Source organism: Pelodiscus sinensis, chromosome 21 (assembly GCF_052426305.1).
Source record: "Pelodiscus sinensis isolate ZL-2025 chromosome 21, ASM5242630v1, whole genome shotgun sequence".
Lineage (NCBI taxonomy): Eukaryota > Metazoa > Chordata > Testudines > Trionychidae > Pelodiscus > Pelodiscus sinensis.
Genome location: NC_143072.1, coordinates 17,168,443 through 17,188,351, shown reverse-complemented (window position 1 = coordinate 17,188,351; position 19,909 = coordinate 17,168,443). Strand labels below are relative to the sequence as shown.

Sequence of the window (19,909 nt, the reverse complement as noted above, 5' to 3'; positions counted from 1 at the left end):
TAGACAAACAGAGTTAAAATATAGCCTGACTTTGCCTTTTTAGTAAGTATTTGCTTTGGTTTGACTAAGAATTTTATTTTCTCTCTGGTAAAATTGTCTTACCTGTTTTTCCATAGGTGCTTTCCGCCCTTGACATACTCCAGCCTCCACATATTGACTACTTTGAAGAAATGTATCCTAAATATATATATAAAAAAATTGAAGTATATGTGATTGACTTCAGACTACAAATTGCAAATGTTTGATTTAACCTCTGATCTCTATAAAGGGAATTGAAAAGAACTTGGGCCCAATTTACATAGTCTTTGTGTGAATAGTTTTGTTGAGATCAATGGGATCGATTATGCAAGAGTTTGTTAATGTTCTCACTAGAGAAGAACAGGTTTCCCCAAATACTGCCTTCAGAATTACTTCCAAGAATGACTTTGTTGATCTGTATTTGAGATAAATCTAAATCTCATATGATAAACTCATAGATAAAAATCTAAAAATAAATGCTTATCTTCCCATGCTCAAAGCATGAGTGGTGATGACTCATACAAAAATATAGAAATTTTAGGTATATTCCTACACAGCCAGTGGTTTGTGACATCCATTATTTAGGCCTCATATTGAAGTAGAAAACTGTCATATGATATTATATATGTTTATCATAGTTTTACAGAAGAAAAGAACACAAGCTGTTGTGGATAATTATATCAAGAAATAAGGAATACCATAATAAATTACCTAACATTAGGATATTTCTCAGATCACTGGAACAGTTTTGATTAATTCCAAGAAACAATACTTGACAACTATGAACAAAATACATATGTATTTTCAAATTCTTACTTGTTCAGTTGGCTGATTTGGGCTTTATTTGGGGGGGGGAGAGGCGGGAAGGGGAGAGGTTATTTATTTAGCGGTTAAGTGTACCGAGAACATATTTAGTGATTATCTGTGACCTTTTAGTTGAAAATTCTTAATACTGGAGAGAAGTAAAATAATTAGGCAATATTATGAAATATAGCTCTAGAATATTTTTAGCCATTTGTACAGAAGATTTTTGTATAATGTCCATCACCACAATATATTAGTATTGATTTTGTACAAAAGTATATAGGAGTATTATGATTTTGGTTTTAAAATGTCTATGATTAAGAATAATTTTGTTCCTTTCAATAAGACATTGCCATCTTACAGATCTAATGATCACAATAAAGATTGTATGGTATGCCTACACAGATCTCACTAATCTATTACTATTTTATGGCTAAATTATACATTTAATACACAAAATGCTAATTTATTAGGAATATTTAGGAAAGTTTTAGCAGTTTTAATAGGGAAATAAACCAGATAAGCAATATCGAGGGGGATTATTTGGTGTTAGACATATTTGCAATGGTAAATAATGCATCAGGTGCCTTTCCTTGACTGATGTAGGTAATTTGTATAACTTTGCAAAAACATTTAAAATGTTTTAAGAGTCCAAATAATATTCAAATATTTTTGCAGGTTTAAAAGGAAATGGTATTTCAAGGATCAGATAATTTTGGTAATGTAAACGTTATTTTATTAAGATACTTGATTAATATTTTATACTGAAGTTTCATAGACCTTTTAGAAAGGGCTTTTAAATGTTGATGTGTTTCTGCCCACCTCCCTTTTTATGAAACTTTGGTTTTAGAGATGATCTAAGATGAAATAATAGAACTTTATTAAAAGATGAAAATATATTTGCCTTTTAAAGATTCATTTTCAGTATTCTGTACATCTTACAAACAGGTCCTGATTAGATACTTTTAAACAGTTTTTAAAACAATGTATTAAAGTTATATGTCAATTATAAACATGGTTCCTATTGGTAGGATTAAAGCATAGTATAATCTTACAAACTATTATAACATGCAAGCTACAGCAATGAAGTTTTTAAGTTTAATGAAAAGTTTTTCTGAATTGAGAGTTCAGAATGAATGCTCACCTTGGAGGTATTATATAAGCTCTTATTAAAATATTGTAAATCTGTAGAACCAAGAAGGTCACAGCTGTATTATCATAATTTTGATGGCTAGCAATGCTGATGTACTTATACCTCAGGAAAACTGAAACATTTTTTAGTTTTGTTTTCTTTTTTAATTATTTGCTAGTGGAATCTTTTGGTCTTATAATAAATCTTAGCTGAAAAGGTGCTGACTTTTAGGCACTTAAAGCCCTGGTAGTTGTGGAAGAAACACCATTTTACTTTTTTTGGCTTTTTTTCAAGAACTGTAAACTTACAGGCTTAGTAGCTGAAGCTTGTGATATAAGAAACAAAGTTCATAGCGATGGAAGATAGAGGATTCGAAGGTCAACTCCAGAGCTGCTTTATTTTAAATTGAATGATAAGACCATTAACATGGGCATCTATCTACATGAAACCAACAGTTAAAATTTGGTCTTAAACCAATTAAACGAAAGATTGAGAGTTGCGGAAAAGCTATTCAGAGTAAAAACATCAACTGCATTTAAATTACATGCTGATGGAGAACATAATCAGATTTGTGTGTATGTGATATAACATTGTCAAATTTTCTGATAAATTAAAACTTCGAGTGGCTAGTTTTGTGCACCATGATTTTAAATGAAGTTTTGCAGGAGTTAGCTTTCTTCTTAGTTCCTAATAACTACAGAAGTTTGAAAATGATATCAGGTTTGTCTGTTTGGCATACAGACTTTTTCACTCTCTCCTCACTTTTACTGTTACAATGTTTCCTAGTGATCAGATAGACATATGGAAGTGTGCGTGGGGGGGGCGGGGGAGGGGTGTTAGGGTTAGGATGCCTCTGGAAAATGTATTCTTTCTTGCATAAAGGCCTCCATGTTTTGATATTAGTAGGTCCTGAGGAGCCAGCCTATTTCTCTGTCTCTTGAGTTGCGTAGATTTTCTTTTCAGAGTCCAGTCTTCAAAAATAAATGAGTCAGTTTGGGCTCTGGGTGTGGTCACAGAAAAACCCTTGGGATTGTTCCCCAGTGTAGCTGATTATGCCACTGACACCCTCCTTTTTGCTCTCTGGGGGTCCCTACCACACTGTTCTGCTGGGTGAGATTCTCTGGTCTCCTCCAGATAAGGCACGGAGTTGGGGTTACCACCCCCCTGAAGAGCAATGCAGACACTGAACCACTTTAGCTCTGGGAGACCAATCCAGGAAACCAACCCCCAAAAGGGATAAGCCCCCAAATCTGTCTTTCTCCAAGTAAAAGTTTTACACAAAGACAGCTCATGAGGATGTTCACCCTCTTTGTCAACAAAAGAGAAATATGCCCACGGTCGTTTTCCTCAAGTAACAATTATGTACGCTGGGCCTGATAGTAAACAAAAGTGTTTGTGTTAAGTACAAACAGTAGGATTTAAGTGGTTTCAAGTGAAAACAGACAGATCAAAGTAAGTTACTAAGTTAAAATGGAGAAAAAAAAACCCACACATAGCTAGTTCTAATTCACTAAAAAACTTACAATGAGATTCTTATCCTAAAGAGCTGCTTTTGTTCTAGGCAAAATTTTCAGGTCAGAGACAACCTCTTTTATCTTGACTTGTTTCCCCAGCCCTTTGTATCCTTCTAGGATTTTCTAGACCAGCCTAAGACAAAGACTAATAGCTTCCCATTTCTTAGTCTTCTCCCCAGTGTGGGAATCTTTTGGTCTACATTCTCTCTTCCATGGAAAACTGCCTGGTCAAAAAGGTGGCATGGTCACATATTGTACTAGACAATCACCTTTAGACTTACAGGACAAACAAAGCTGTTTACAATTTAAGTTGATCGCCCCGTTTTTGAGGCTTAGGAGGAGACAGTAATAGTTCTCATTAGCACATTTAAAACTATAAACAGCCTCATATTTCATATTTCTAATTTCATGTACAAGAATGATACATGTGCCAAAATAGGATATATAGATCCAACAGATTATAACATTAAAATGGATAGGTTACACGGGGAATTTTGTTCGGAGCATCTAAGTTATGGGTATTTATATTCATGAGCCAATTTTCATGAAGCATGAGGGACAATTGTCACTCTGTTTCACATGAATTCTAAAATATATTGGATCAACTTGAAGTTCTTGAATTTTTCCAAAAAGAAATTGGAAAAATAAAGATTAATTTTTTTTAGTGAAAAAATGTTCCATTTTTGGACAATCCCCCCTCCCCCATGCATCTGCTCAAAATATTTAAATAAAACTAAAAGTGGGATTTCAGATTTTGCAAAAATGTTTGTGAAATTCCTCTCTCATTTTTTCAACTAGTTCTAATATTGTCTGCTAAAAAATTCAACACTTAAAGTGAAGTTTACTGAGAATTTCAGTAGCTCTCCCATCTTGTAGACCAGTGGCCACCAACCATAAGATCAGGATCTGCCAATAGATCTTGGACGCTCTGACGGGCGATCCTAACTGGTTTGGCCAGGAAGCTATCAAGTGCTGTCACTTCAGTTGCCCCTCCATCCACTGTCATGCTGCACCTGCCTTCTGTTTTGGGGCTACCCCCCTGCCTCCTGCTTGCTGTGCAGGATGTGGGAGGGAGAAGAGGAGGTACTGATGTTGGGGTGTTCATCCTCCCCCTACTTCCGTACCCTATCTCCACACAGAGGGAAGAGTATAGAGGGAGCTTGGCAGTGCTAATCTCTGTCACTCTCACAAACACACACTGTCCTTCCCTCTCCTCTCCTGACCCAACACATATGTGGGTGGTGGTTGTTACTTCTTTTACTGCTTGCAAAGTGGGTTATTTTTGGTTTTTGACTGGTCTTTGCATTTTATAATTTTCATTTCTCTCTTATGCTTAAATTTAAATCTTTGAGTATTGAGTTCTAAAATATCTAACCTGTCTTGGCTGGAGTCATTATCCCTGTGGTAATTGCTGCTCCTGCACATGGCTAGCATGTCCCTGGAGCCCCTGAGAAAGACAGAGCAGGGGGTCTCCACATGCTGTCCTTGCCTGCAGCCTCCACTCTTGCAACTCCCATTGATCAATAACGGGGAACCGTGGCCAGTACAAGCTGTGGGCTCAGTGCTTGTAGATGAGAGGCAGCATACGGTGCCATGGAGCCATTGTTGTACATACCAGCAGCTTTCAGAAGCCAGAGCAGAAGTAAGCCTGCCTTAATTCCACTGCTCCACCATCCAGAAGCTGTCTCAATTAAACAGTGCACAACTAGAGCCTGATTCCTAAACATCTGTCCCAGCCCTGAACCTCCACCTGCACCCAACACCCTGTCCCAGATGCGAGTCCCCCTGCACTCAAACTCCTTCCTAGAGCTTGCACCCTGAAACCACTCCTGGACCCCAATACTCCACCCTGAGCTAAGCCCGGAGCCCCTCCCACACTCCAAACCCCTTGGCTCAACACAAGAGCCTGCACCCCAACCCCATCCTGTAGCAAGTGAGTGAGGTTGGGAGAGGAAAAGGGATGAAGTGAGCAGGATGAGATCATGGGGAAGGGATGGGGCAGGGTTTCAAAGAAGGGGTGTGAAAGAAGTGGTGTGAGAGTATTTGGGTTTGAGGTAGATCTTATATTGCACTTGTATTGAAAAAGTGATCTTGTGGTTAAAAAGGTTGGAGACCACTGCTGTAGACTTTCGTTATGGTGGAACAAATTTCAGGGGAATGCAATGGGGAAAAAGTGCCAGGTTGCTGCTCCTTGTTCTCCAAGTGTTGATGAAATGAAAATTCTGCCTATTCTCTGGCCAACACATGGGCTACATCTCAGGGGGATAGTCTACCACAGAAAGATGTCTGCCCAGTTTCTTGTATTTGACTGTGGGCCTGTTTATCTTGCAAAGCAGAAGTCTGGTACTAAACTATCTCTAATTAGGCCAAATGTAACATTAGTCTAAGCTCCCAACCCAACTGTAAGTGTCATCTCCGCTTGCGCATACAACTGTTGGAGTAGAATTATTTTCTGCTAGAATAGATTACACAGAGGGTGTATCTCAAATGCCAAATGGATTTTTTTGGGCTGGTTTTACAGATTATGTATCTTTTTGGTAGGGAAATATTTAGATAAATGGCTCCCTCAGGCAGCTGAAGAAGAAAGAGAAATCTCAGAACTGTCAGTATATGTGCCTGTAGGGTGTTGCACTTGTAGTTTTAGCTGAGGAAAAAGTCAGTCAGTTGGAAATAATAACAAATACCATGGAGACCATGGTATCTTTTTGCTTTTGTGTTTTCACGCCATTGCATCTAATTTGTCAACCAGTAGTGGTATGGTATTCGATAGTGTCTGTGGAAAAGCTTAAAGGGCTTTTTCCCCTCATCATGTACCAGCTATAGCTTTTAATTATTTAAGAGTTTGAGATTGTGTATTGTATAAAGATATGGGCAGCATGTTGTGATTCGAAGAGTATTTGCTTTATTAAGACTACATTAATAAGCGCAGTCAGCACCTGATGCATGCAACAGCAAGTTCAGTGCATGTGTCAAAGGCATGGTAGAAAGAAGAACCTAGGTTCCATTCCTGATTCGGTCACCATTTTGGAATGTGCTTTTGGGCAAGTTGCTCATGGTAACAGTGGGGCCGATGGGCAAGACGGGAGGGTCTGCTCTGCGCACCTTGAAGGGGCGGGGGCTTGGGTGGAAAGGGGTGGGGCTGGGGTAGCTGGTCCTCAGCACTGCCAGAACCATGGTGTGCCACCCTCCCCTTAGTGCTGCCCAGAGTGTGCCTCGCAGTGCTCCAGCAGTGATTTAAAGGGGTCAGGACTCTAGCCACTATGACTGTAGTAGCAGCGGTGATAGATGGGAGCTCTGGGCCCTTTTGTATCACTGGGCCCTGGGGCAACTGCCCTCTTTGCCCCACACTGTTGGAGAGCCTGTGAGGAAATATGTTGTAAGGTTTCCTAACATCTGCCAAGTAATTCTCATTTAATTGATATAATTAATAGACTTGTAGCCGATACAAAATTATAGTTTTATTCATTTCAAAATTATCGTTAGGCAATCTAAGCACAAAATTGCAGAAGTCCGATGTTCTGATTAATTTAAATATTTGCAAAAGCTTATAAAAAAGATGATTGTTCCTTAAATGATCCAAGGCAAATACATTTATTTTCCCATCGGAATGGCTATAACATGCAACCAGACACCAAGCCATAACTTCATGTTACAGCACCTATTAAGTTAGTTCTCAGGGTCCTCGTTCAGACTGGTTTATTTTATCAAAGTTCTTTTAGTTTGACAGCCCGTTTCCCCTTTGTTATGGTTCACTCTGATGCTTGAGGCAGGAAGGAACAAATAGAAAAACAGGCCTTTTTTATTAGCCTTGAAAATATAATTTGTACTTTAAACTTATGTTGTATACAGGCAGTCCCCGGGTTACGTACAAGATAGGGACTGTAGGTTTGTTCTTAAGTTGAATCTGTATGTAAGTCGGAACTGGCGTCCAGATTCAGCCGCTGCTGAAACTGATCAGTTTCAACAGTGGCTGAATCTGGACGCCAGTTCTGACTTACATACAGATTCAACTTAAGAACCCCAGGCATCCCCAAGTCAGCTGCTGCTGAAACTGATCAGCGGCTGATTCCAGGAAGCCCGGGGCAGGGGCTTCCTGTAGTCAGCCACTGGTCATTTTCAGCAGCTGCTGACTTGGGGACACCTGGGGCAGAGCAGGTGGGGTGCTGCTGGGTTGGTCCAGTGGCGCCCAGAGCGGCGCTACGGGACCAACCGGCAGCGCCCCAGCTGCTGTACCACAGGCGTCCGGAGCAAAGCCGCGGAGCACGGGGGCAGCAGGACAGCCCAGACGCGCCGTGGCTGTCCTGCTGCCCTCGGGCTCCGTGGCTTTGCTCTGCTTTGCTCCCCGTCCCCCTGGTCTACAGACCAGGGGGACGGGGAGCAAAGCAGCGGAACACGCGGGCAGCGGGACAGCCCAGACGCGCCGTGGCTATCCTGCTGCCCTCGGGCTCCGCGGCTTTGCTCTGCTCTGCTCCCCGTCCCCCAGGTCTGCAGACCAGGGGGAGGGAGAGCAGAGCAGAGCGGCGGAACAGGCGGCCAGCTGACAGCCCAGATGCGTCTGGGCTGTCAGCTGGCCGCACGTTCCGCCGCTCTGCTCTGCCGCCCGTTCCGCCGCTTTGCTTCCTCTCCCTGGTCTGCTGGAGACCAGGGAGAGGAAGTGCCCCGTTCGTAACTGCGGATCCGACGTAAGTCGGATCCGCGTAACTCGGGGACTGCCTGTACTCCTCTTGCAAAGCTATCATTTCAATATAGATTTTTTTTCCCATGTTTAGAATTAGAAGTGATGTCACCCATGGAATTGCTGCTTTAGAAATTGCTTACCTAAAATATTGAATGTTTCGTTACACTAGTTTGGATTGAGATGAGTTTTCTATATACTTACTGTATGTTGTGTAACTTTTAGGGTGAAAAAAACTGCAAGCTAATTTGCAGGTTCACAATAAACTGCTGATTTAAAAGTATTTGTGCAGTTGGATCAGAATATTAAAGAAAATAAGCTTTGTAAGTAATGATTTGATGACACATACTTGTATAAAGCAAGGGATTGTTTGTTTGGCTGAGTCAGGCATAAAAATCTTTACAGGGTTTATTTGTGGGTTAAGAGTACCCAATTCATTAAACAAGATTGACTATCTCCACACAGTTTTCCATATCATTGTAGCATGGAATACAGTACTTTTTTCCTCTGAGTGTAACTCTCAAAATTGTGTAATTCATTTACTATTTTTCAGCTTTCATAAGTGGCCATATACTACATCTCAAGGTGGTATAATTGATCCATTGATCCTTGTTCTGCCATCTGTCACCGTTGAAAACAGCCACTCTCCGTATTCTCTGGAACCTCCTTTCCGGAAGCTATCAAATCCCCTCTCACTCTTCTCTTCTGCAGATTAAATAAGCCCAGATCCCTCAGCCTCTCCTTGTAGGTCATGTGCTCCGGCCCCCTAATCATTTTGGTTGCCCTCCGCTGGACTCTCTCCAATGCATCCACATCCTTTCTATAGTGGGGGGCCCAGAACTGGATGCAGTACTCCAGCTGTGGCCTCACCAATGCTGAATAAGGGGAATAACAATTTCTCTAGATCTGCTGGAAATGCTCCTCCTAATGCACCCTAATATACATATATATTTTTGTTAGTCTCTAAGGTGCCACAGGACTACTTGGGGGTTTTTTTAAGTTTTTTTTAAAGTTACAGACTAACATGGCCACCCTCTGAGACTAAAACTAAATGATCACTCAGCATTTTTGTCATGTTAATATAATCTGATCCAATCTAGGTAAGGTAAAGGAGAACAACCTATATTACATCTGTAATACCAGTGGTGGTACATCTTTATCTTGTATGAAAGAGTTGGGGATAATTTTTAAATGAGTGTTTTTTGTAAAGAGACTCCCAAATGTTGGATATTCCAGTCAATTTTTGATGTTTGTTGAGAATATGAGTATTTTGCCCTAAGGAATCAGTTATTTTTTAAAGGACCTTTTTGTAATATTTAAAGTGTAAATAATTTTGATTTATTTGCGGTATGTATTTTATTTTGCATTTATACGAAATTAGAGCTACCTTTGCATCTTATTTGTAATGCCACAACTGTAGGGATCTTTTTGCAGTGCATGTGTTATGTCTAAATTGCGTTAACTCAGCTATTGTACCGAAATCTTAAACTGAAGAATATAACCTCTTCTCTAGAGGTTTTTAATGCCTTTCCTGATTGAAATTGTGGAGTTGGTGGCAATTTTATGCTTTGCCCTCCACCCTTTCGTTAGGCTCTGTGTTGAGCTAGGCTGAGCCCTCCTGGGTAGATGGGATTGGATGATGCCCCAGCTGCTTGAGTGATTGCTCAACTGGCCAACATCCACAAGGAGCCAAAAACTTTTCCTTGGGAGCATTTTCAAGCTGTTCTGGCCTATGTTGTTAAACATTTAATTTTCATCTTTTTGTGATAAACAAAAGCAAATGTTGAAGATTAAACCAAGAGCAGAAGAGTTGAAAGGAAACTCCTGTGACTTGGCTTGTTCAAGCATGTCTTGTCATTGTACTGCTGCCATTTGTTGGCTTTCTGTTTCCAATTTTTATTTCTACTATTTTGTTGTCAATTCTAAACTAACAAGGTACAGTAGATACACCATCAAATCATGTTGTCATCTGAGGGGCAATACATGATACTGAAAGAGCCTTTGTAAATTTCCATCAATAAGATAGCTGCAAACCATGTCCAGAAATTTAAAAATAAGTGTACATGTGTAGATATGCACAAGTAAAATATTTTTTTGTTAGGGAAGTGATTGTATTTCCTATATTTTCATATTTTAAAAACCTAAATTTATACATAAAAGGACATCCATGAGTATTCAGAATTTGGTGTACTGACATTTTTCTGCAATGTTATCCTGTGTATATGGTAGCATTAAAATTGAAACTGATTAATTCAGTATTTTACCCTTTCTCATTATACTTTCTGTTTATCCTACAGGAAGCTTTACTGTACTAGGTTTCAACCTCTAACTGAGCTTTTTGGAGTTTGAATATATCAATTTTGTGGAGTGCTGCTGGGCTTTTGAAAGGCTGTTTTTAACTGTGTGATTAGGTCACTTTTTTTCTATTTTTGACCAGTTTAACAATTTTTTTGACCATCTGAAAATTCAGGTTTTTATATTTAGATCATTTTTGCTTGGGAAAGAAATTATTTTTATTTAAATATAATATCTTGATTGCTGCAGAAAAGTATGAACACATTTCAAGGTCATTGATTCTAACTGAAGTACATGCAAATTTTCTATTTCATACCAAGTTATTAGTTGCAGAGATGGGATATACTTTACTGTTAGCTCTTTCATATGAACAATAGATAATACGCCCATCAGTGTGCATAGCTATTTCTTTCATGTGGACAGCAGTGTCTGAAACAAATAATCTTCATAAATTGGATTTCAGTTATCTGCACTAGTTAAATGCCCTCGTTTTATTAAGAGTCATACGAGTTATAAATCAGATCTAGGTTAAGGATTGCTTCCTCTGTGGGACTGTACTATCAAGAATATTTAAATTGGGTAACCACAATCTTTATATATAGATGTTTTTGAACAATTCTATATGTAATAACAGAATTATCTTTTTCATAAATGTAACTGATTTTAAGGATAATGTATTTTGATAGTGTTTTATAAAGCTCTACATAGTTTTGATTTGGGTTTCCTGATATTTGGATTGTATTGTTCATATGAAACTCTTTTGTCTTGTGGTGCGATTGCTTCTTTCCAGGGAAATTATAGTCCTATGGAGGGAACAAGTGGTATACTTGGTTAAAACCTGTTACATTGGATGCACCAGTTCATATTTGCTTTTTTAAAATCACACTTTTTATTGGTTTGTTTTAATGTTTACACCTAAAATCTAGGGTGTTGAATTTTTTTTCAAGTAGATAATGTTACTTTTGGGTGCCTAGGAAGTTTACTATTTTAATTCAGTTGTTTTGGGAGTCAGTATCCTGGCACACATCATTGTAACAACTGAACATTGGCAATCCTCAGCATAGATGTATTGCAGAGGAATTAATGTATGAGAACTTCATTGTCTATATTGATTGATTTTTTTTTCTTGTCTCTGTTGCTACTCTTGGTAAGTGAGTTCGAAGTTGTTCTTTTTAAGCTTTAACAGTTTCTTACAATATATTTTAGAACTGTGTGTCTGCCCATCCATATATCTATGAGTCAGTTTGTTCAAGAACGCTTCCTGAACAGTAAGAGCTAGGGCTACCAAATTTGGTATGCAGCTTCCTCTTATCATAATTTAAAAGCAAAGGTAAGAGTTTGGTTGTGTCATAACCAATTGTTTCTCATAAAATGGAGAGGGATGGGTCTGGTAAGAGAGTTATACTCCAGAATGACCACAGCAAGGGGCCATAGATGGGTATTGGGACAGCTATAATCCCCTGGGCCAACAGGGGATAGCTATCTACTATATACAGTAATTACTCATTTAACACGTGCCCGCTTAACACGTTTTTGCAATAGCACGATTTTTTTTAGGGAACTTTTTCGAATAACACGACTGTCCCCGAAATACATGAAAATAATCAAGTGGCAGACTACAGGCAGTCCCCGGGTTACGTACAAGATAGGGACTGTAGGTTTGTTCTTAAGTTGAATTTGTGTGTAAGTTGGAACTGGTACATATTGTAGGGGAAACTCTAGGCAAACATTTCTCCAGAGCTCAGTTTTATTCTCCCACAGCTCACTTCCCTCAGTCCTTTATTCTCAAGCTGAGGTGTCTGCTGAGAAAAGCCGCTCCGCGTCTCCCTGGTCTGCTGGGGGGGGGGGGGGGGGGGGGGACGCTAGCTTCGCATCTCCCTAGTCTGCTGGGGGGAAGCAGCTAGTGCGGGGTTGCCTGACCCCATTTGTAAGTAGGGATCCGATGTAAGTCGGATACATGTAACCCGGGGACTGCCTGTACTTCATGCGGCGGTACAAGTTGGTGAAAACAGTGGTAATACTCATGAGTGGATGAATACACATGGTCACAGCATTCCTCTGCTCACTCACGTGTTTATCTTTGCCTTTTAACAAACCACAGCGACTTGTGTTGCTAGTTATCTTGTGATTCTAGATATCTAACGTTGATGTTGATGACCCAGCACCAACAAAAAATTGACTTTGCCTCCACCACCTGAAACGCAACCCCCACCTTTTCCATTATTTTTAATGGGAAAATTGACCCCACATAGCACGTTTTCACTTAGCACGAACATTTTCAGAAACGCATCTATAGTGTTAAATGAGGAATTACTGAGTTTCAGAGTTTCTCTGTGTGTCTGTCTGTCCCCTAACTGGGGGATATGCACCCCTCCCCTGGCTGTTCCTACTGCTGCTGCAGCAGCCTTGGACAGGAGTAAAGGACCTGAGCAATGCCTGGTAAATCTAGTTTTTTTTAAAAGTAGATCTAGAAGTTTCTGTAGTTACTGTTCATACAGTGTCTAATTCAGGGAAGTAGTAATTAAATTTTCATGGAACTTAGTGTCACCATACATTTTTCAGTTGGTAACTACTTTGGTTTTTGCCAATTCAACCTGAATATGATATTCATAGATTTCCTTCGAGAGGTTGGTTGGTCATTAATTTAGTGGCTGCTTACAGGGATTTTCCATTTAGGATTTCATGTTGGCAAGCCCATAGCAAACATCTGGAATGTCATTGGAAAATACTTTCTGCTGGTTAACAAAGGGGAGAAAATTAACAGGTAGCATATTTCCCTTGTTATGTATTGCATATTTTGAAAATAAGGGTAAAAATTTCTTCACAAAATGTAGATTCTGGTTCCTTATCCTGCAGAACTTTTGAAGGTTTTTTAGGATGTAAGACTTCACAATATATTCCAACCCCCCACCTCTTCAAAAGGAGTCTTCCAGCAAAATTAAGGAAGACCAGTTTTAGCATTCTTGATGTATCTACATTTTGAAAAAGGGGGAAAACCAGGATAATCACCTCCCCCCTTAAATTTCAGATGTATCTTTAAACTCTCTACATCTTTTGTAAAAAGGATACATTCCAATTTTTAAAAAGTTCTTTGTAGATTACTGTAAAATAATTCTTCTAATAACCCATTTTAGTTGTGCTCAGTCTAATATGGAATGTTGTTTTAATGTCTGTGTATGAATTTCCTTTGAGGTTTTGTAGAATTAATTGCTTTACTGTTGTCAAGTACAGTAACAGCACACTTTGCAAATGTGTACCTGTGCTATTGAGTGTGAAGTTTAATGGTCAGATGCCATAGAATGTTATGCTAAATGCATTCCCCTTGCCCAGGAAACTTCTAAGATTGGGAACCTAGAAGCTTTTCTGGGAAAGAGATGTCAGTGAAAACAATCTGGATGAATCTTTTATTTCCTTGGTGAATAAGCAAAATCCCAAGCTCATCTGGTGAGTGAATTTAAGGTCTGAATACTTAAAGGCTGGATGGCTCCTCTAAATAAATGAATAGAAGGTCAGGTTGTGGGTTTGACTACTGAATTGTTTGTGGGAGGGAAGTAGTCTTACAGTTCTGAAAACCAAGGTCTTATCTGATCTACACAGAATTAAATATAACAAAATAATGAAATTAACGTAATTCACAGCTTTAGTTATTTTAGTACATATCTGTGTTAATGCTTATTTCAGATTGGGTGTCCAGTTTTGATACAGCTATTAAAAACTTGAGCTATATGTGTTGATTTAGCTAGTAGTGTCATAAGATTAGAAGTAGGAAGTGTGAGAGGAGCCCTAGTTCAGAAGTGCCATTAAGTACACACAAATTGTATGTAATTTTGACTTGTAATTAGTTGGGTGTTTATTTTAGATTAGTTGGGTGTTTATTTTAGAAAGCTCTCATTCTTTCATGTCTGACTCAAATTTTTCTGTTTTTCTATGTAACCTGTTTATTAGCCATCTACCTCCTAGCTCGTTGGAGGAGGCTTTATTTAATATAATAGTATAATATTATGGATGAGAATAGTCTAATGTGACTGCTTGTGAAGCATGTATATAAAGAGGGATCTGAGGAGATTGCCCTTTCTCCCAGATAAATGTAAATCCTTAGAATGAAGGTGGTTAGGCAGCAATGAATATTTTTCCTCTCTTTAGAGGTCTAACGTATAGATGGGATAATTACTATGATCATCTTAATGTTCCTCTCTTATTACACTGAGACTAGTGAGGTTTAATTTATATTTATAACACAGAATTCTAACTTTTGTATATTCAAAGTTACCTAACTTTGTAACAAGCAAGCTTTTGCATTTTAAAATCTATGATGAACACTCAGTTCTCTTACCTGTGTATTGATGTAATTGTCCCAGTCTAACCTTCTGAGGAGTCATAGATAAAGACATATTAGGTAATGTTTGAGGCATTTGCCCATCTCCGTATTTTTATAGAGGAAAATGGCACAGAAAATATCTTCCTAACTACTTGGGCTTTTTCCATGTTATATAACATGTTTTCATGGATAAGATCAAATTGTGCTTTTGTTTTTGCTACAGGTACCATTTAAGTTCTTACCTGTGAGAAATTGAACATGGGCTTCTGTGACAGGTTACTGGTGTAGCTTGCACACCTCTCTAAGCTGTTGACTGGGAAATTTAGCATTTCCATGAAAGCATTTTTGCCAAGATCACCAGTTCCTCTTTGCTGTCCTGAGCAGAAGTTTTTTGTGGACTTAACTATATTGCTCTACTTTCCACATAACCCATGGCTGCTCAACTTTGGAAGCTTTTTGGGGCCACAATGATTCAGCACATGCCAAGAACAGCAACTTAAGTGTGGTTGCATATACAGGCAGTCCCCGGGTTACATACAAGATAGGGACTGTAGGTTAGTTCTTAAGTTGAATCTGTATGTAAGTCGGAACTGGCGTCCTGATTCAGCCGCTGCTGAAACTGACCAGCGGCTGACTACAGGAAGCCCGAGGCAGAGTTGCTCCGCCCCAGGCTTCCTGGAATCAGCCGCTGATCAGTTTCAACAGGCTGAATCTGGATGCCAGTTCTTACATACAGATTCAACTTAAGAACCCCAGGCGTCCCCAAGTCGGCTGCTGTTGAAACTGATCGGCTGATATCAGGAAGCCCGGGGCGGAGCAACTCTGCCTCAGGCTTCCTGTAGTCAGCGCTGGTCAGTTTCAGCAGCGGCTGACTTGGGGACGCCTGGGGCAGAGCAGCTGGGGTGCTGCTGGGTTGCTCCAGTAGCGCCGCTCCTCGGCGCTACTGGACCAACCCAGCAGCACCCCAGCTGCTCTGCCCCAGGCGTCCTGATTCAGCTGCTGCTGAAACTGACCAGCAGCGGCTGAATCAGGACGCCTGGGGCAGAGCAGCTGGGGTGCTGCTGGGTTGGTCCAGTAGCTCCCAGGGCAGTGCTACAGGACCAACCGGCAGCGCCCCAGCTGCTCTTCCACAGGCGTCTGGAGAAAAGCCTGGTCTGCTGGGGGGGGGGGGGGTGCAGCTAGTCCCCCCCCGCCCCCCCCCCCCCCGCAGACCAGGGAGACGCGGGCGGCAGACTGAGATGCACCGCGGTCCCGCTGCCCGTGTGCTCTGTGGCTTTGCTCCCTGTCTCCCTGGTCTGCTGGTCTCCAGACCAGGGAGACGCGGAGCAGCTTTTCTCGCCCCGCAGGATGCGGGTGGCGGGTCCGCGGCGCATCTGGGCGTCCCACCGCTCCCGTCCTCCGGGGCGAGAAAAACACCATTCATAACTGCGGATCCGACATAAGTCGGGTCCGTGTAACTCGGGGACTGCCTGTACGTGCAAATATATATGCATATAGCTTCTCTCACTGACGGGCATGAATACAAAGATTAAGGCAAGACAGCAGAACATGTAGTCCCCATTTAAGTCAGTTCTGCTGATATTAATAAAATGCAATATTTACCCGATTTCCACCCATATGACGGCACTTTAGAGTGTGTCTACACTGCAGGGCTTAACTCGAAATAGGATAACTCGAAATCCTCTGCCTTCCCTTACTCCTCATACAATGAGGATTAGAGGAGTTGGAATAGGAAATCATCCAGCTTGACAGTATTTTAACATTATTTTGAAATAACTGCCTGCTGTGTAAAAATGGACTAAGTTATTTTGGAATAGTTCTGGTTATTTTGAAATAGTGTTGCAGTGTAGATGTACCCTTAATGAGCAATGACAGTCCAGGAATTTAACTACTAAAATGTGTATCAACAAAAGACCATTCTATTGACTCGCCATTGTGGAGTGTGTTAAAAGTGGAGGCTGTGTTCAAAGGATCCCATCTGTGGGCCACGTGTTGAGCCCCATGTAAACCCAAACTGCACCGTGGGCTGCAAACAGGTGGGCCGCATGTGGCCCATGGGCCACATGTTGAGTAGCCCTGACATAACCAACCTCCAACTATAGAGATGTAAAATCCCATCTGGCCAGTTAACGGGTTAAATGTTGCATTTAAATGGCTTACCTGGGATCCTGCGGCACAGTGGGCCCAACTGGGTTTGAGGGGCTGCTCCAGCCAGGCTGGGCCAAGCTCGCTGGTCCAACCCAGCCAGGCCACTAGTTACATCCCTGCTTCCAATGAACACTAAAGCTCATTCACAAGCATTAACAATTTGCCTCACACAGTTATAGAAAACTGTTTGCTTTTTCAGAGTTAATTCATCTCTGGGTTAGAGTTGATGGCATATCCCCATAAATATAGGCATGAGAATAGTATATGAAAGCTGTTGTGTAGAAATCCAACCTCTGTTACTCAAACTTATATATATGCATTCTGGTGGTATGATATGCCTGAACTAGTAGAGTGTCATAGATACTCCTTTGTAAAGTCTATGTCCATTTAAAATGTGCATAGGTGTCAGTCAGTTACCTAGTTAGAGCAGACTAAGAATGCACTTTATTACAAGGATTCACATCTGTTAATTCTAGTGAATGTTATTGCATCAGTGAATAACTTAATTGTTTTCCCTTTTTCATGTTAAACTTTACTGAAAGTGGCATGACATTTTACACAAAATCAAAACAAGAATATACATAAAGGTAATATAAATAAACTAGGAATCTAGCAATAAATACTCAATCCCTATGGAAAATATTGAGCAAGAATCTGCCTTCTATACTAAATACCAGATAGCGGAGTGAAATATTTAGTCATAAGATGCCAAATGTTGAACAATTCATCTTGACAACATAGCAGCTCAAATTATAAGTCAAGAAGATAGAGATCTAATGTCTTAAGAAGTTGTATTACCCTCCTTGTGGTACTGAAGGATTATTGGAACATCTGAATTAATAGTACACCACTTTTCTAGTATCAATCCAGAATATTGCTTTCTAATCTTTGTAGTATTGAATTCTACAACTCAAGAAAGACAGATGTTCTCCTTCTTGACTAGTAATTACTGCAGGTTTCTATAGTCACTCTTTCTCTGAAGATTTTCCCAATTTAAGTTTATACCAGGAGCAGCTGAAGATTAACAATATTGTCACTCTTTGTCAATCATATACGTCAACCTGAATTGATTTTAACACTCTGGGCAAGATGCAGGAAGAGATGTGCAGCAGACTTATCCATTCTGTCTTAAGAGCTCTCTGACAGTGTTTCATGAAACATGTCCTGGACAAATACATTTAAACATTATTCCACCTCCCAATGAGACTAGTAAGAAAGATGACACTATCAAAGTGCCCATTAGAGTACCCTGACCTTTCGTTCTTTCACAGGACCTTTTCAGAATGGTATACAGTAGTTTTTTATTCTTGAGTTTTTTTTCTTCCCTCATCATTACTCCTTGCTTCTTCCCCTTTTTTTAAAGCATTTTAAATTTTTTGCTCATAGCATAATATGGCCTGTTGTTCGCATCTGTTGAAAATGTGATATTTCCAAACCAGAAAAGTTCTGCCTTTTTTCCCCTTCTGTATTTTCTGAAGGCCCTTTGCTATGGATTGAAATCTTATTTTGTTAGAATGCATCAGGAAAACTAAGATATCTTTGTTCCAAGAGCTGAAAAGCTAGTTGAATAATGTCACTTGGACCTGAAAATATAAATCCTTGATCCTCCAGTCTTTGTGCACCAATACACCCTACTGACAGAGGAGTTATCGTTTCAGGCCAGATAAAAGTATACACTGATATCAAGGAATATATCTTTAAATGGTAAACCATAGCTGTGTGGGGGTTTTTTTGCTCAATCTCACCAATTATGCAGTCATTGATTAAATAGCAAAATACCTGCACTTATGTAGCTGAACCAACAGTAAGAATAAATCTTGCCTATGACCACTCTGAAGTTTTCAGAAACCTGCGGTAAAAATAATTTCAATTTTCAGATGTTTGTCTCTGCATTATAGGGGCACATGGGAAGCATGTTTTAATTATCTGAAATAAACTCAGAAGTGACAGGAGCCAAATTCAGGAACAATATGCAAAAAAGAGGCATTTTGTATTGTTTCTTGCATAGTGCTAAAGTGCTACCTGCATGAACGTCACTGACATCACTGAAAATGGCTAAGCGAAGGATTCATATAATAGCATGCACTAGCTAATTGCACATAGTTTTTCCAATATAAGCAGGTTAATACATGAAAATGGTATCTGCTCTATGTAATTTTCATAGACACAATCTCCTTATAGGCATTTTATTTTACTGTGACTAAATCCTTGTTTTGTGAGTTTTTTTCCCCTTCATATTGTCCAAATATGAAACCATTTCTACCTAGAAAATATGCCTAAAATTAGGGAGGCTTGTATACCTGCTGTAAACGATCAAGCACACCCGATTCTGCATTTTTCTTTGCTTTAACTTACCAGTGGGCGGCATGAACGTTAATCACAGTAACCCCTGTCAATTTTTACAAGACTGTGATTCATAAGCAACCACCTTGGTGTCACCTAAAACTTCCTGAGTTTAAAAATACATGCTTTAAAGGAAGAAACAGTTCTGTGATATGTTAAATTAGCAGTTCTCAAACTGTGGGTCAGGAGCTTAAAGTGGGCCACAAGACGATTTTAATGGCGTCACTAGGGCTGACTTACATTTGTTGGCTCTGGGGCTGAAGCCCAAGCCTCGCTGCCCAGTGCTGAAGCTGAACCCAAGGGCTTCATGTGAGGCTCAGGGTACAGGCCGCCTCCTGCCAGGGGCTGAAGCTCCTGCTGGGCTTTGGCTTTGGTTCCCCACCCCCCCACTCCTCTAGATGGTGGGGCTTGGGCTTTGTCCCTCCTCTCCCCCAGGCAGCATGGCTCAGAGTTCAGTCTCTCTTCTTGGGATTGTGTAGTAATTTGAGTTGTCAGAAGGGGGTCATGATGCAGTAAGGTTTGAGAATATATGAGTTAAATAATGCTTGCCACTTATGTAGCCCCTTTGCTCTGAAGATCTGAGTGTTTTACAAATTAGCCTCCCAACATTCCTGCAAAATGGATGATGATAATACCCATTTTACAGGCTAATCCAAAGTACA

At 40.1% G+C, this 19,909-nt stretch overlaps 1 protein-coding gene across 3 annotated transcripts in view; it reads left to right on the top strand.

The window, feature by feature from the left end:
- The window catches only part of NLK (nemo like kinase), a 150,505-nt gene that overhangs the window by 86,101 nt on the left and 44,495 nt on the right, over nt 1-19,909 (top strand). For all 3 annotated transcript variants that reach the window (XM_006138583.5, XM_006138584.5, XM_075904850.2), the window contains exon 3: nt 117-172. In XM_006138583.5, the coding sequence (XP_006138645.2) occupies nt 117-172 (56 nt within the window). The remainder of the gene's footprint in view (nt 1-116; nt 173-19,909) is intronic.